Genomic DNA, 17,702 nt, shown 5'->3' with positions numbered 1-17,702 from the left:
TTAACTAGACCATAACAAATTACGCATTTACATTTTTCTGTTAAATAATATAGGTGCTGGTTCTGAGCAAAAATATTAACCCGGAGCATTTATATTGCTCTTAACAGGTGTTATGTAAGGAAGAGCAATTCTCTCTCCCATTTCTACTCGCAAGGTCGTTGGATGACTAGCAATCCGGAAAAATAAGTCAATTGAAAGTTGGCCAGAACGCAATTAGGCAAATGTGTTTGCTTTACATCCCAGTATATACAAACCATTTCATCTGCTAATCAAATTAGTGCTGCTAGAATTGAATCAGTAAGTTTATTAGATTTAAAAAAAATAATAACAGGTTGTTACTCAATGCGTACAAAGATTATAAAATAGCTAAGAATGTTTGATGTTAAAGTTAAGGGTACATGTAATAAATAAAACGTTACGTCTGTAAGTCGTTGTTGGAAACCAATTTAAATGATTTAGTTGGTTAGTTGTATCTTGGTATCAGTAGGTGTTGCCCCGCAATGTTTAAATACTTTGAGTAACTGTTTGCATAACACTGTATACTAGTTATTAGAATCGCTTACGCAACAGTTGGCTAACTCGAGCGAATGCAAATTATTTCTAACAGCACTGTTTATTATTTTTAAACCTTTTGGGAAGGAATTCTAAAAAATGCATAGTTCATTAGAGCCATGATGTTAGCTAAGGTTATATATTTTGGTTATTACATTCATTTACTTCATTTTACATTGTTTATTTTCACGTACTTTTTAGAACACTTAAATTTTTCCCCTTTGTCAATATTTCTTATATTTTATGGTCAACCATAATCGCTGCCTGTCACTTGCGAGAAATGATAACAATGGAATAAAAATACATTTCCAGGAGAATATAGACGTTTATGAGTGCTCTACATACACAATCACTCAGTGTTGACCCATTGCTGATATTTATGTATATACTCTATATGTGTGTGATGCGTGGGGAATAAGGTCTTCAATTGGACTTGGCATTGACATTGAAAACATCAGTGCCCTACAGTCGAGCATACCAAACTTTGGGGACAACAGGAAAAAACTAAGAAACAGCTGGTTAATCGGGAAGCACTCTGCATTTACTTTCACAACCAACAACTCAGCTTGGAAAAAGGCAAATAAATCTGTCCAGTCTGCCAGTTGGCCTTGACTTTTATTTTCTCAACTCGCAGACTCGTTTTGTATTAGCCAAGCAACAAAGGAGAACGACAAGAACAACAAGCTCTGGTCCAAGAAATCAACTCACTCGAACTCTCTATACAAGCACACACACATATTGTATAACTAAGCGTATCTTACGGCATGTGCAAAAAAAGTAAATAATAAAATCAAAGCGAAAATATAAGAACGCACAGCTCAGTCAAACGAAATCATTAGAATACCAAGAGCTCTCGGCCCGAAAATAATTCTCAACTGTCACTTTCATCCGTATATTTTTTGCCTTCGTAGAACAGGTTCCCTGTTTAGCTGGAAATCCCGATCCAAACATATGATTTAACCTGGCTTGAAACGCTAGTCACATAATCAAAGCTCTGGCCTTGGACTTTTATGTACATGTAGATGTAAACAAAGAATGACTAATTATAGCCCTCGAGGGAAACTAAAAAAAACTAAATTTCAAGTGAATAATTAAAAGAAGCATTCAACATTTTGTTTAATACTAAAAAAACTAATATTAATACAAGGAAGTTTTAAGTCAGCAAATACAACAGCAATCAATCTATTGATTAGGTGATAGTCAATAATTTGCATATATAATCGAAAATGTACAGAACTTATAAATGAGATTCCATTACTTAGGAAAATTAAATAAATTAATTCATTACGATATATTTAAAAGAATTTTAAATTGGTTAAAAATTTTGAATGTTAAAAAATAATTTATGCCGTTGTGTTAAATAAAGATAATAAGCTTTTAGAACATATTAGAACATATTTTAGAGTGGAAAAGGAAGTAATTAAGAAAACCCGGCTATATAAATATCACAAAAAAAAAAAAAACTTTTTAAATATATGGTATAAAAAATTATATAAATATATAATTTATACGAAATTTCATCCATACAAATTTGAATCCCAATTTGGAAACGAAACCAACAAAAGTCAGACATCACGTCAGAGAAAAGGAGAAAAGCAGACAAAGCGGCAAGTTTATTCCAGTTGAAGTTCAAGGTGAGAGAGTGAGAGAAGCAATTGTTGAACACACACAAAAATTAACACAGATATGTACGAGTGTATAAAGAAATATATAGCATATATCTCGCAACCTTGGCAAAGCTAAAAAGTGTGTCGAAAATGTGATGGGGAAGGGGGTGGAGGGGATTGTTTACCAACCCCCGAAAACAATTTCAATTTAAATTGATAATTAAATTTAAATAAAAATTCGGATTCGGGGTGCAGCACTTGATTTGACTGGACGAATGTACGTGTGTTTGATTTTTTGAAAGCAATCCCAAATTATGAGGTAATCCCATGATTTATTCAAATTTTTCAGTATAAAATGTTTGTCCCTTATAAAATTGTTCTTATAAAACACACCCTTTCCCCAAAATATTAAGACTTATAAAGAGCATTGACCAATTCCTATCAACATTTCGCAACGTGGTTCATTAACTATTCTATTTCACATTTATTTCTTCTATTCTGCAAAAACGTAAATTACTCATATTTAGTTTGACCTTTTGCTGGTTGCTTCAGTACCGCTATTCACTTTCATTCCGTTTATAGGTCTGTATTAATAAGTGTCTCATGTGCAACGACTAACTGTACAAACAGCTCTATTACCAATGACTCACACGAGACTACAATTTTATTTCCTACGTGACAGCTTTAGCTGTTTTATTTTTGCACTAAGCTACAGATTTAAAAAAGGTCAATGGGGTGATTAACTCATAAATTAGTTATTCAATTAAAAAAACTTCATTTTCATTTGAATATCACTACAAAACAATTTAAAAACAAACTTAATTCCCTGAAAATGGAAAAATATTACAAATTTTAAAAAGAACATAATTTGTAAAAATGTTAAATAATAATAATAATAATAATATTTTTTCCATTATTAATGGTTTCTGTCGACATGTAGATGTAATTTTGAGGTGAAGATTATTATGGGGTAAATAAATTCATTAAATCCTTATTTAATTTTCCTAAGAACCAATATAAAAGCAGTTGTTATTTTGTTGTCCAGTGTCTGAATGAATATTTTCTGTACTGTAGGAACCTGTCAGTGTCTTTCTGGCCATAAAGCGATCGGCAAGTGCCGTCAGGGTCAACGGGTAAAAAAAAACGGCTGGCTTAGCAGTCCGAGCGGCTTTTCTTGGGGCAGACACTTACCTAGATCTGGAATCGAGCTAGACGGCTCCTCGCCGTTGCTGTTGTTGTTGTTGTTGCCGCTGCTGCTGCTGCTCAAGCCGGAGTTGTTTGAGCTGGAGGCGTGTTTGACCTTGGGCGGAGGCGGTGGCGGTGGGGGCCGCATCACCGAGTTGCCCAGGTTCGCCTGTTGCTGCTGCTGCTGCAGCTGTTGCTGCTGCTGGTGGTGGTGCAAGTTGCCACTGCTGCTGCTGCTGCTGCTGCTTGAAACCACTGGCGTGCGGAAGATGTGCGAAGCGGAGGAGCCCGATGCCCCAACGGAGGAGGCGCCACTGCTCGAACTAACGCTGGCGATCACATGTTGCTGCTGGAAGCTGTTCGCGGCAATCACGTTCACGTGTCGCGTGCTGGTGCTAACCACAAACTTCCGAGCCGCTGCCGTGGGTGGTGCCACCCCGCTGGAGATGTACTGCTGCTGCTGCTGCTGTTGGGGAGGCGGCGGAGGAGGGGGCGGTGGAGGCGGTGGCGGCGGTGGTGCCAGCGGTGGCGTCTGCCTCTGCTGGTACTGCTGATCCATGTAGGCTGAACCACCGGCAGCCGCACCACCGCGCCTGGCAACCACCGGCGAGACTGGCGCCGACCTAGAGTGATGGTGCAGCGGTGGAGGCGACACCGAGTGCCGTCGGGCTGCCACCACCACGGTGGTTTCATCATACAGGCGGCCATCGCGGATGACGCGGACGTGCTGCTGCTGCTGCTGCTGCTGTTGGTGGTGCAGCGGGGGCGGCGACTGCTGCGACTGCCGCTGCGGCGGCTGCTGTTGCAGCTGGTAGTGGTGCAGCGACGAGGGACTGGCGGAGTGGCGGCGCGACAGGTGCTGGCTGGAGGGGAGGGTGCGGGTGATGATGATCTGCGGGGCACCGGCGGCGGTGGTGAGCAGAGCGGTGGCCTCCGGTGGGGCGGATCGCGAGGCGCCACCCACCTGCGGCTGGCCGTAGATGTGCTTGATGCCACCGCTGGTGGAACTGGTGGCCCGCTGCTGCACGTACTCCACGCGGGGCGTCAGGATGACCTTCTGGGTGCCACCGGGCGTGGTCAGACCCGTGGGCTGGCGGGGCGGCACGGTCTGCACCTGCACGTGGGTGTACCGCTGGGGGGTCAAGCTGCTGCTGCTGGGCTCCCGCTCAAGGTCACGCTGCTGCCTCTCGCTCTCCTCCAGGTGCAGCATCTCGAAATCAATGGGCTCGGTCTTGATCAGCTTCGGGGTAGAGCCTCCTGATCCACTGCCCGATCCTCCGGAGGATGCTGCTGCCGCCGCTGCCTGAACAGCCTCCATGCACTTGAGTTTCTTCAACATGATGTATCAAAATAGGGACAATCGCTCAAAAATATCAATCTGTCTTAGATAAAATCTATATATGTTGTATGGAAAGTTGCTTCTGTTGCTTGTGTTTTTGTTTTTGTTGGATTTGATCCTGAATCACTTTTGCCTCACTTCTGCTGCTTTCTATCCTTTACTTTATCCTTTTTCCTTTCTCCGTTCTCCTTTCTCCGTTAGTTTTAAAATCAGTCTCTTAACGCTTTTTGTTGTTGCTGTTTGTGGTATTTGTATTTTGTTCGCTTCTGCTTTTGGATTATCAAAAATTATTTATGTCAGCCTTTCGAGTTGCAAGAAAAAGTGACCTTTTCTTCTGTTTTTTTTTTTGTTTTTGTTTCTTGTTTGTTGTTTGTTGTATGCTATTGTATCCTAGAGAGTTTGTTGTTGTCCTTAGTCCTTACGTGTAGCTTAGCGTTGTTCCTATACCTGCCCACAGTTGCTTGATCATAACCGTACGTCTAAATATATAACTTTATCTGTTGTATTCTGGTTGAGGCTTCTTCCGTTCCGATGAGATGAGTTCGACTGAGTTGCGTTGAGTTAAGTTGGATGATCTCGTGCCGAGAGTTCTGAGGCTGATTCCTAGTCTGAGTTCGTTTTAGTTGCTAATAATACTTGATGGTTTATTGTTTGCTGATTTATGCTTCTCCCGATCCACAGCAGCGTCTGAGTATGTTTGTAGGTATTCCTTTGAAGTAGCTGTGAAAGATAAAGCCATTTAACAACTCGAAATACTTGTATGCTTTATTAATGTGTTAATTATGACATCAAATACTTTGCAAAAGATTAATTTGTTAATAATAATAATAATAATTTCCAATAAATATGTCTGTAAAAGTAAAAAAAGTATTATACTTTTTTTCAAATATTGAAAAATATTCGTTTATTAATTATAAGGTGTTTGAAAAAATGACTTACTTTTTTGCAAATTAAAGTATATCGCTCGATTGATTGTTGAATTGATTGATGTATTGATTGAATAAAATCGTTGAATAATATGTATAAGAATATATTTTTGATGATCGTTATTAGATGTGTATATAAGGTTTAATCTTTATTTGTTACAAATTGATTTTATAGTTATATATTCACTGCTTATACTATGTTATATATTATACAAGTTACACGATTCACAAGGTTTATTATTACGATTTGTTTTAGTAATCTTTATTCCAAAAATATATGAATTTATTTGTATAGATATTTCTTAAGATTTTGCACATGAAACACAACGCTTAAGTTGCTTTTTTTTTTGTTGTTATACACTTTAAAACCTGAGCAGAAATTTTAGTTCACTTTGTTTTTATTTAGATTCGCGGGGTTCCACTTCCGTGAAGTAGTTGCTTATTTGTTTTTTAAACACCTCTAGAAAAATATATGGTTATTTAACAATATTTTCTTTTTGTCAGGGGAGCGTTGTGTGAGCTTTGATAGATTTTCTTGTGCCACTTTTATTCGAATTACACGTTATTAACTGCATTAAGCTCATTTATTGGAAATTTTCACTTTGATTATAATTTGATTTGCTTGGTTTTTGTTTGTCCTGGGCTCTTACACTTGTCTCTGCTGACTTTTGACCTTTGTGCCTGGCGAACGCTGGGCGAATTTGTTTATTAGGAACAACTTATTGAAGCACATTTCGACGGGATGGCGAATTGAATAGTTTCGTCGGAATCACACAGCTGTTTTAGCGATAGCTCCGAGTTTCTTGAATTTTTCTTGCCACATTCTGCTCCTCCTCCTCTTCCCTCTATTTTCCTGTATCGAATGGCCAACAGCTGAGGGTCGAGTTCTAGTGGGTGGCTGGTAGCAACAGCTGGGCGCCCGGGAAGGTCGGTTTTCAGGGCGGAGTAGCAGCAGATATATTTTTGGAGGACTACGGTTCAAGAACAAGGACGAAGACGAGGTCGCGGGACGAGGGGACAGGACCCAAGCAGCTGTTCGGCCTGCACAAGGACAAGGACGAAAACGAGGCGCTACGGATACGATACGAAAGCGATACACGGACACGGTTACGGCCACGGCCACGGCTCAATGTGGCAAATAACACTTGGCGCCCTTGACAATGGGCTCTCGCTTATATAAGGGACCTTGGCGAGCTCCCATAATTATTGCACATTTCCCCGATCAATTATCACTATTAATTTCTCTTCTTTTTTTTCAGCTATTTTCCTTCGGAAATTTTATAATAAATTCATTCACTCTCTGCTCGGTTGGTTGGGTTTTGTTTATTGCTAAATTCGCGGATGGTAGGATATTGTTCGCAACCGTTGCGTTTGCCGTACTTTCTCTGACTGAAACTGCAAAAGCTCAGAAAGCCAGAACAGAACCAGAAAAGAGCGTTGAAAAAACGAGTCGGCTCTCCCGCAAAAAGCTGCACAATGAAAGTGAAAACCATGTGAAAAATGAGAGAATCAGACTGCAAAGTTGGCCAGAACGAAGTGGAGAACAGATCCGGAGAGAGAGAGAAAGAGAGAGAGAGCGACTGCGTACGAGGAAGCTGGGGGCGAAGAATACAACAAGCAAAACATAACTAAACAAAAATAAATGCGAATGAGCCAGCTAAAAGCGAAAGACGCACTCGGATTTTTGTTAGCTTTTTTTTGCGGAGGGGGTTAACAAAATTTGGACTGGGGCAGTTCGAGGGGGAGTTTTTTGGAGTTTTTTGAGCCATAAGGGTTGCTGCTTGCTCGGGGGTTGTTTGCGTTCCATTCGGGGTCTCGCTTAACGGGCCTCAACTTCCGTGTTTCGGGTGCGTATGAGTAATATGCGTGCAGAGAAATTTTCTCGGGGTTGCGTTTTTCAGATGGTTTGAGCTATGTATTCTGGGTTAGGGCAGGGATACGCATTGAGGTAGGTTCGGGGTCTGTCTTTTAGGCTTAATGAATCTGAAGTTCCAAAAAGGAAATTCTGTTTGTTCAACTTTAATAGTTTCAGATAAAAGGTTGGAAAGCTATTAGGTTGAACCAAATCTATGTAATTGAACTAGTAGAAAAAATATATTTACATAATTATAAATAAATTCAAACATTTTTGAAATGTAAATAAAATGGCTTCCCATCTAAGCAATTTTAGTCAGAAATCTGTGTTGAAATTCAGATTATGGAAGCTACTCTTGAAATACCTCGATAACTGATTGGATTAAAATCCCGTTACAAAATGTAATATCACACTAATTTCGCTTACTTTCACCTATCTATTGAAAGCAAACGAGAGCATCATGTGACATTGTCAAAAGAAATGCATATTTTTTCGAAGCGCCATGAGATGATGCATCATGCCCCACAATTCCTCGTCGATTCGATGGCGGCCACAAAGCGGAAGCTTCCGCAAACGTCAGTGGGGGAGACCTCCAAAAATATATACAAATGCTAGGCACCAAATAAACCGCTATTTGCAAAACGAGCAAAGGCGATGACATTCAGTGTAATAGTGTGTGCACTCTCGCGTGTGCATGGCAACATTCAATAGCAGACTAATCAACAAACAAAATGCAACCTCACAAGCTGCAGCCATGTGGAAATCTACAGACGGAAAATATTTACTAAATTACCTAATCTTTCTTTTATAAAATGCATAAGTACATAATATCTCTTAGGTTAACATTAAACAACCATCGCTGTGTAGTTCGTAATTCAAAAACTAACATTGTAAAGTTAACAACGCAAATTTAAAAGAAATCTACCAGTTCTTTTAATTACAGATGAAACTTTGACATACAATAATATGCATACAATTTATTTCTTTAAGTGCAATCGCACACATACTTGTGAAGCAAAAAGAGCACGCACACCTGCAAAGGCGGCAATGTATTGACCTTAACACTGAACGACATCGCACACACTTGCATTGCGAAAAAAGAACTTGAAATAGAATAAATCGAGCGAGAGCGCTGTGCAAATAAAAAGAGAGCGAGAGCGACGAGAGAACTAGACCGCACGTGTGTGCGTTCAAGTTCACCCACACCAAGGCAAGGCTAACAGAGTGTCTACAGTTGAGCAAGCAGAGCACTGCTATTGCGCTGTAGATGCCCTGTTAGATTTCCCCCTTTGGTTTTTTTGGGGTCTCTGCATTTCTGCGGAGTTTCAGGCGGTGGGCGATGGGCACTATTTGCAGGGGGTGTGGCTCGCCTCTAATGAGGGTTGCAACTCCAGTCGGAGTTTCGATCAAGTGGAATGAGTCAGACAGCCATGGAATGGGGCCAAAAAAGGAGCTTATTCAGCCGGAAGGAAGAGTGCTCTCAGCCTTGATTATATTGAAATAGCCAATAGATTTAAGAAGCTAATTGAGTATTTAGTTATGTGCGAATTCCGGGACTGAAAGGTCAACAGATATTTTCTTTTTTAAGGTTTTCTCGTTAATAAGTCTTAAAAGAAAGTGATATAATCCATAATCATTTTTAGGGGCATTTGTTTTTCAAATTTTTCATTTCTTTAATTTCCTTCCTTTATTCTAACCACTTTTAAAATGGTGCCTTTTTTTTCGCAGATCACAGAGTTTAATGAAAAGTATTCAGTTTTACCTTTTAACTTGTACTTTGGTTGTTTATAATTTAAAACATTTTTCGCCTTTTAGATCCAGCTTTGTATTTTTTATATAGGGTCATTTAAAAAGGTTAACATTCAATTTTCTACTTCGGGCTTTAAAAATAAACGGAATACATTTGGTATTTGGTATTTTTTAACAAATTTTAAAATTAATCCATAGAATTTTTTGTTATTAACATTAATTATTTTTGATTGACGACCAATTTTTTGTCTGTCTTATTTTACTCTTATTGTACACACTTTTTATTTAAAAATGGTTTTCACAAATAAAACAGATATTTCTTTTTTTAATTTTGTTTTTTTGTACATTCAATTTTCAAAGATTTAATTTTTTTTTCAGGCCTTGTCAAAATATTTGCAATATGCAAGAAAGGATAATACACTAACTCAACACTGGTCTTTTTGTAGATTTTTTGGCTTTTGGCAGTAGTTTGAGTTATCACTGTTTAAATGCGGTATTTAGATTATTAAGTTACTAATTCCTTTCACTTCTGGAAAAGTATGAAGGGCTATTCGTATAGCTTATTCCCTTAAATTGGCACACAAAGCTCCCACAACACTGCACTTAATCCAATAATTTTCCACGTACAAAGAGTCCACTTAGTCTCACGCATCCCGCAGATACTTTTCGGAGTCCGCATCCGGGGAATTGCACCTTGGCCCGATCGAATTCTTAGAGTTAACAAACGAAAGTTAACACCCGATTGGTAAGACGATTGCGCAGAAGAGGAAGAGCGCGACAGAGGACGGAACGCGACCGTGCGTTCCACATGACGTATTCAAAATGACTGTGTTGCGACTGCGAAACCGAGGCTGAACTGCAAATTTTCGCAAAAGTGAAAAATTCTACTTTCAATATGAAAACGAACTGCGCTGCCGCCGCCGGCGTCGACGCCGACTGCGCTGTCCGGACGGGAGTTCTGCAGCAGCAGCGCACTGTGGGTGGGGGTAAGGTAGGTCGTGGTATGGGAATGCACAGTGGGCAAAGAGAGCCCAGAGAAAGCCAGCCAGCGCGAGAGAGCGAAAGGCAGAACCTGCAGCGAATGCAGAGAACAAAGCGGAGCAGAGAAGTCAATGTACAGAGCAAATTGGGGGTGCAATGGACGGGCACTTGGAACTCTGACGCGGTCGTGGATGTCGCTACAGTGGGTGCTCGCTAGCTAACCACTAAACGAAAATTTCAAATCAAAAGTTTTAAAATGAATTATGCCTAAATGCTTGTAACGGTTAAAATAAGTTCTATCGTTAATATTATAACATTTCTTTCGTGTTTTTTATCAATTTAATTGGTAACATCGATTTATTATTATACAAAGTTATAAAACATTAAGAAAGACAATTAAAATTAATCCAATGCACAAGAGTGATTGATATTTGATTAAACAATATTTGAACATGTATTATGCTTTTATGAGAAATAACTTAAAATCGTTGACAACATTGTAAACTTACAACAATTTTAATAGTTTCCTTTGATCCTGATATGGTTCCGCAATTGTTAACGGCTTAGCAAATAAGTTTTACCTTGAGTAAACTGAATTTTAAAAAGGTAAAAAAGGAATATATTAAAGTGTTAAACACATATACAAGTCCAAAAAGTATTCGCAATAAAGAAATACACTGTACTGGGCTTTCGAAGCTTATCCATTTTCCAGGTCTGTTGTATAGACATCGTGGTTCCCGCCTGGAGTGACTTGCCCCTTGTGAGTGCTTCTTTTGGGGTTGCAAAGTTTTTGGCATTCCGGGAGTTGTCGTAGCACAGAAATTAAAAATAATTGCAAAAAGTCGGCGAGTGGGTGGATTTCTCTGTTTCTCTGGTCCTCAGACTCTGTCTGTCTGGAGTTGCAACCCCTCGGGCAACGAAATGAAAGCAAACTTCAGACTCCCCGACTTGGGGTGTGGAAAACCAGTGGAAGCAAACCAGGAGTACGGGTTGGATAAGACGGAAAAGGAGTACGAGGACAATCGGTTTCCTAGACACTCGCTGGGCTACATTTTGTTTGGTAAGGTCGGTTCGAGGCAGAGATACTTCCTCCACGAGCTTCGGTTTTGGCCAACTCCAGGGGTTGCTCTCCAACGTTCTTGGCTTCCTTTGTCTTTCGCTCTGTGGGGGAAGTTTTAAGTGAACAGCTCCTTGTAACCTTGATTTTCTTATTTGCCTTTGTTGTTGAAAATTTCTAAACTTATTTTCCGCATTATTGAAAATTAAGTTATTTGCAAAATTTCTTACTTCAAAAACCGTACAAACCAAAACAAAATTTTTATATTTTAATATAATCTATTTAACCCAATACAAAAAGGTTCCTTATCCAAAAACTGATTAAATGCTTATAACGTCATCCGCCAAATTATTATTTAGACCTTGCGGAACCCCATCGTAGACCTTTGCTGAGGCACAGAATTTTCTATGCTGGAGGCGAATCTGCCCCATTCAGGACCTCCAAATGCAACGAGGGCATCGCTTCGAGACCCTGGCAGCCACAATATAATAGTGGCCAAATATAATGGTCAATGACAGCGTCGTGAAATTTGCAACTGGCGACACGTGGCAGGGGCAACCAGACACCACCCTCGGTCCTTGGGAGGGGGATTTCCCTGCATAGAAATGAAATGAATCCTGCCAAATCTCTCGCGATTTCTCAGCAAAGAGCGGCGGTGCAAAAGCGCATGTTTGCGAGCTGCAAAGTTGCACTTGCCACACGGCTGCACGAAGGTTAAAAGAGTTTTCAGGGGCACTACGGAACTTACAACTGCGCCACCCGGCGAGGACCAACGACCAAGGACCAAGGGCAAGGACACGCAGGCATGCGCATTTCCGCATCCGAAGTCGGGTCCTTGGCTCTAATTCGGTCTCGCATTCGGATCCTTGGCTGGAAGTGCCTCATTGCCAAGGTCCAGGACGTGGGGCAGCCAGTGTTGTCGGTAGTAGTCTGCCAGTGGAGGCTAAACTATGCACTCTCAATAAAATAAAGGAATCTACATTTGATCGTATTTATTAGTTTAAAAAAGATTGTCCTATTTTTGACAATATTCATTGAGAGCAATTTTTTTATTGGCATCTGTACTTTTCCCATGGTTTTTGTTTCACCTCAATTGTATTGTTTGTCCTTATTTATTCCAAAATAAAAAATAAATAAAAAAAATCTCTTTATTTAATATTAAAAAAAAGTATTTAATTGATAATAGACTAAAATTGATTAATTTTTTAATTAAACATAAGTAAAAAGTATTTTTCATGATGAATCGGGATTATCCTGAATGTCGGACAGTTTTCGTTCGATGATGCAGCCGCCAAACTCCTGCAAATGACATTGAGTGGTTTGCAGACAGAGGAAAAAATATGGGGAGAGCGAGGGGGTAGATTAATTTCAGGGCTGCCCATTGCAGTTGTTTTGCATTTCCTTGACATATTGTTAACCAAATTTGCCCACTGCAGTGCAAGGATATATGGCACACACGTGTCGCCCACCCTCACGAGAGCTCTGAAATTCGACATTGCGTTGATGGTCATTAAAAGGTCAGCAGACACAGGTCCTTGCCCAGAAATGGATTAAGATGCGTTAAGAACAAAACTGAAATTATGATGAATCTAGAGACATTTTAATGTTCATTTGAAAAATATAATGAATATTCAAATCATATCTCTGACATTTTTTTAAGTTTTTATTGCAATAAGAGCGGGCGCAAAATACTAATAGGGAATTTTAAAGTTTCAACCTAAATAAAAAAAATGGTTTAATGGCCGTAACATTCCTTTATGTGTGTATGATAGTATTCTTTAATACTATCTTCAGACATTAAAATGATGGTACATAAATGTACTTATATTTAGAGGCTAACTTTTAAAGATTAAGGAACGGATCAAGTGACCGAGAAACAGAAATATTAAAGATATTTATAAAAACAATTAATGGCTTATTAAATTTCAAATCAATCTAATGGTCCAATTAGCAGGTAAGCCTCAGATAAAAGCAAATCATTCGGTTGAATATTTACACAGCCCGACTCCAGAGTAACGCCAATTCAATATCAGACCCAAGCCAATTATTGGGTCAATGTGCGTGCACTGAACTGATTCGGCTAAAAAGCCAAGTCAAAGCACAAAGTGGCCAAAAGTGTGCTATAAGTCAGTCGCCTCCAGAGAGTTCATTGAGACTAATTTTCAACGGGACAAGCCGCAGAGGAAAAGACAAGGGCTTCCAGAGGGTGTGTATTGTGGTGTGGTTTTATTTATGGCAGAGGAGCATTCATCGGGTCGATGACTCGGTGGGAATATTTGGGTTGCCCCCTCCTTTCGGGCTTGCCAAAAGGAGATCCTCTTGTCCTCCTTGAGGCTTATCCTGTTGGAAACACTTTAGTGAACATTTTAAGGGTAGGTGGTTTTTGGTAAAATTCAAAACATCAAATGTTTTCTTGTTCCTAAAAATAACAATATTCGATGTTTTAAAATAAAAATTCTATTTATATATAAAAATTTTAATAAATAATGTAGGAAACATTTGTCTTTTGTTCTATTGCTATCATGTTATTCACAATATATTATACATTTTCGTTTTGTTCTTCAAATCAACATTTAAAAAAGATTGAAGCATATTGTGGGTTCGAAACACAACATTGGAATTCCCACATGTTCAAATCCTAATCATTGCTGCTTATCCTGCTTTGTTATTTCCACCTACTGCCAGAAAAGGTGAATCATCATTCGCTAAACTCCCTGTTTTAGGCTCCCATCCCCAACCACCTGATGAGTAAGCCCGGGAATTTGTGGCCGATGTTGTTGAACCTCCTCAGGGCGTGTGTCCTTTGCACCTGACACGCACTCTTGGCTCCTGGATGTGTGCGGCATACAAGTTCACTCCGCGGTTCAAAGTTCGTGTTAGATTTAGTTATGCTTGGACATTAGTCATACTTTGTGTGAAAATCGAAATCGGTTGCTTTTTTATTAAGCTTAACCCAAAAATAAAATTAATAATGATTATAGGTAAAATATTGTATTTCTTCTAAGACAATTTGATTAAAATTAGTTTGGCTTAAAAAAAGGAAACCCACTTAACTAAAATCAGGGACTGTAACGGTTATAATTAAAAAAGCAAAAAATTACAAAATAAAAGTCATTTCTTAATTTTTACGAAAAAAATTGATTTTTAATACTTAAAATTAATTTTAATAATAAAAAATTAGTAATAATTATTAAGTATCAATTTTTATATAAAAATTACTCAATAACTTTTATTTTCAATTTTTATTATATAAATTGAAAAATAAAAATTATTTAATAACTTTTATTTTAAAAATTGAAAATAAAGATTGAATCTTTATATCATTTGATAAGCGGATAAACATATATATATATATATACATACTTATTATATACCATTTGAAATGTATTGATGTGTAGATCATATATATACATATAGATTTGATCTGGCTTCTACAGATCAAAAGATATATACATAGGTTCAATCTTTATTTTCAATTTTTAAAATAAAAGTTATCGAATAATTTTTATTTTTCAATTTATATAATATAAATTGAAAATAAAAGTTGTTGCGTAATTTTTTTTATAAAAATTGATATTTAATAATTATTACTAATTTTTAATTATTAAAATTAATTTTAATTATTAAAAATCAATTTTTTTCATAAAAATTGAAAAATAAACATTTATCTTGTTTTTGAATTCGTCATGAAAATGTAACTTATGACAATTTTTTCCAATTTTTTTGGAGACTGTTTTGGGCTTCAATTTTTTTAAACTCATAATAATTATTTGCGGTCCCTGACTAAAATCCATATATTTAAAGCCATACAAATATCAAACTTTTTTTTTTTTTGTATATTTATTTACAATCTATTTAATTAAAGATAATAAGTAAATTTTATGACATAGGTAATGACAGAACATTTTGTTTTAGTTCCCAAATAACATTAAATTGTAAACAAAGGAAGTATAGTTAGAAAGAGTTTAATTCAAGAATAGAATTCCGAGGAATCTGAAAAGTATAACAATGATTCTTTGAAACGTACCCATTTTTCACTTACCAATGGACGAAGCGATTTCCACTTTTCACGACTACATATAAACAGTCGGAAGGGTTCCTCCTGCTTGGCACAATTTTCCCGAAGAACATCAACTATGGATGATACATACGCCTGGTTGGTCTCTATATCCCGCATTTGGGTATAAAAAGCTCGCAGTTTTTTACATGAACGAAGCACTTGAAGAAAGCTGTCACCATCAAACAAGGGTGGATTGCAGTCCTCTTTTATTTCCTCAATTTTTTCCCCGTTTCGCTGAAGAAATCCAAAGACAAGGCCTTCAATATGGCATTTGGAGGATATCATGTGCAGAGTTTTAAGCTTTGGGCAGTTTGGCAGTTCCGTGAATATTTCGCTGTTGTTCATTTCAAGATGTTCTAATTCTGGACAAACCATCGAATGAGGCTTTTCCGAGGGCCAAATTATAATACTATTCACTCTTAAACTGTGAAGATTTGTTAGTGGAGCACAGATTTCAAAAATGTTCAGAGGTAAGTAAATCTTGCCTAAACAATGAAAGTGAATCCTTAGCTCCTCCAGAGCAACCATTTTCTGTATATGGTAAACTGAGAAAAGCAAAATAAAAAAAAATTAACAACAAAATAAAATAAGGGAAATCTCTGCAAGTATTGTATTTTATTTATTTCAGACCTACCTTCTTTTACATGTAAATTTCCTTTACATGTAAATTTTTTTAAATTCGGCATTTTTGCCACCACTTCGAATATTTTGTTTGATTCGAGGTTGTAAAAGAAGATCAGTTCAACAACTTCTAAAAACTTGCTAACGTTCAATAAGAAGGACTGCACGGTGTCGCAATGATTTCCGGAAACATGAATCTTCACCGATTTCAGGTTTGGACAATGCTGTACAATTGACTTGGCCAACAGATCACTGAAGGCGGAATAATCCTTTCCATCGGTGGAAAACTCCTCGATAGTCGATCCACATTCCTGCACAATTACAACCCACAAATCCGGACAACTACAAAGAAAATCGGGCTGAAATCTTTTGTAAGTATTCCGGCTGTGGTAGGCAAATGCTCTCCCCAGCTTTTCATGGGCTTGAGCCAGTTCCAGTTTGTCTATCGGCCTCTCAAGCTCATTAAAAATCAGGTCGAGTACTTCGAACGGCAAATCGAGTAGAGTGCGCTGATATTCCATGGCAGAGCCTTTCCGACGAGAGCGAAATGCGAACTGACAAACGCAATCATAATCTGCTTGCAACTGAGAAACACAGAGTAATATTGGAAGAGAGGAACTCAGAAAACAGTTTCTGCTCTCCAGATTGCAGTTCGGTTAATCAAAAAAAAAATAATAGCAAATGAAATTGAATGTATAAACAATTTTCTTTAGCGCCACTCCTCCTATATATAAACAAATGAATCACTTTTTCACTAACTCTTTTTTTGCTGGATTTGTTATTATTTAAAGAAGGTTCTTATGTTAGAAAAAATTACGAAAGTTGCGCAGTTTCCTGCATTTCACTTTTTAATAAAATAATGTGTCACTGGCAGTAATATTCTCGTAGTTGCCATTAAAACAAAGAAACGTACTTCACATGCTCTCACTGTGGTGCTCGCACACTTTGTTTTGTGCATACAACTAAATTTTCTATCTAGTGAGGCAAGGGCGGACGCAGGGGGGTAGTTCGAGGGGTCCGGACCCCGCCCGAAATCTTAGACTTTTTCAAAACTCCTAGAGCACACGGTCTTTCAACCATATAAACTAAAAAAAATTTTCAATCGGACCCCCCAAAATTTTATTTTGCGTCCACCCCTGGAGTGAGAACACAAATAGTTTGCAGTTGCTACCAGAGTTGCCATCACTTACAGGGAACCCTGTTACCTGATGCAGATCAAACTTAGCGACTTAAACTTATTTAGATTTGACAACCAGCTACTTAATAAGATTGACAAATCTTAAGTTTTGTCACAAACTAAATTTATGAACGCAATCATAATCAACTACATATATTTCAATCCATTCTGTGGCTTTTCAGGAAAAAGTATTACGATATTGCGATAAGACTTCTATGAGTGCATCCCCTTATCTTTGTGGCTACGTGAGTGAGAACTTTCTTGTAATGTGCTCTTTTTTTGTTGATTTTGATTTTGTCGTAGTGACACTTTATTGCTAGAAACTCCGAGAAATTTTCTCAATTCGATTAGGCAGGTTCTCACCTTGTGGACCTGAAAATGACACATTTTAAAGAATTTTTTTTTTAACACGTTGTCATAAAAATCGGACGATATTAACAATGGTCGAAAATATGGACAATTAATAGAAAAATATCAACGACATAAATGATGTCTGCATGGATGTATGTATATACATCTTTCTTGTTGTAAACAAAATTTGAGGTATTACATTTATCGACGAGGCAGTTCCAGGCCTGCCGGGTCAGCTAGTT

At 38.0% G+C, this 17,702-nt stretch overlaps 2 protein-coding genes across 3 annotated transcripts in view; both read right to left on the bottom strand.

The window, feature by feature from the left end:
- The window catches only part of LOC108099717 (ecdysone-induced protein 75B-like), a 33,079-nt gene extending 26,100 nt beyond the window's left edge, over nucleotides 1-6,979 (bottom strand). The window contains exons 1-3 of the mRNA XM_043207549.1: nucleotides 5,623-6,979; nucleotides 3,949-5,403; nucleotides 3,351-3,810 (exon numbers count right to left, since the gene is read on the bottom strand). Coding sequence (XP_043063484.1) covers nucleotides 3,351-3,810; nucleotides 3,949-4,683 — 1,195 coding nt within the window. The 5' untranslated portion in view covers nucleotides 4,684-5,403; nucleotides 5,623-6,979. The remainder of the gene's footprint in view (nucleotides 1-3,350; nucleotides 3,811-3,948; nucleotides 5,404-5,622) is intronic.
- An 8,104-nt stretch (nucleotides 6,980-15,083) lies between these two features.
- LOC108099737 lies at nucleotides 15,084-16,860 on the bottom strand. Of its 2 annotated transcripts, XM_017203359.2 has the most exons (4): nucleotides 16,846-16,860; nucleotides 15,946-16,274; nucleotides 15,294-15,856; nucleotides 15,084-15,244 (listed from the first exon to the last, which is right to left on the bottom strand). In XM_017203359.2, exons 2-4 carry the CDS (start codon nucleotides 15,995-15,997, stop codon nucleotides 15,206-15,208), a joined length of 654 nt encoding a protein of 217 aa, XP_017058848.1. In that variant the 5' UTR covers nucleotides 15,998-16,274; nucleotides 16,846-16,860; the 3' UTR covers nucleotides 15,084-15,205. The 2 variants fall into 2 exon arrangements, with proteins under 2 accessions (XP_017058848.1, XP_017058847.1); XM_017203358.2 differs by lacking the exon at nucleotides 16,846-16,860 and having other exon boundaries at nucleotides 15,946-16,816.
- Nucleotides 16,861-17,702: the final 842 nt, after the last annotated feature.

Source organism: Drosophila ficusphila, unplaced genomic scaffold, assembly GCF_018152265.1.
Source record: "Drosophila ficusphila isolate 14025-0441.05 unplaced genomic scaffold, ASM1815226v1 contig_106, whole genome shotgun sequence".
NCBI lineage: Eukaryota > Metazoa > Arthropoda > Insecta > Diptera > Drosophilidae > Drosophila > Drosophila ficusphila.
Note: the sequence above shows the minus strand (reverse complement) of the source record. Positions and strands in the feature narration are given on the sequence as shown.

Coding starts and splice junctions, on each gene's coding strand:
- LOC108099737 (XM_017203358.2), bottom strand. CDS start 16,453: ATGGAATATCAGCGCACTCTACTCGATTTGCCGTTCGAAGTACTCGAC. Junction 15,857..15,945: donor AAATTTACATGTAAAAGAAG/GTAGGTCTGAAA, acceptor TGCTTTTCTCAG/TTTACCATATACAGAAAATG. Junction 15,245..15,293: donor GGAAATCGCTTCGTCCATTG/GTAAGTGAAAAA, acceptor TATACTTTTCAG/ATTCCTCGGAATTCTATTCT.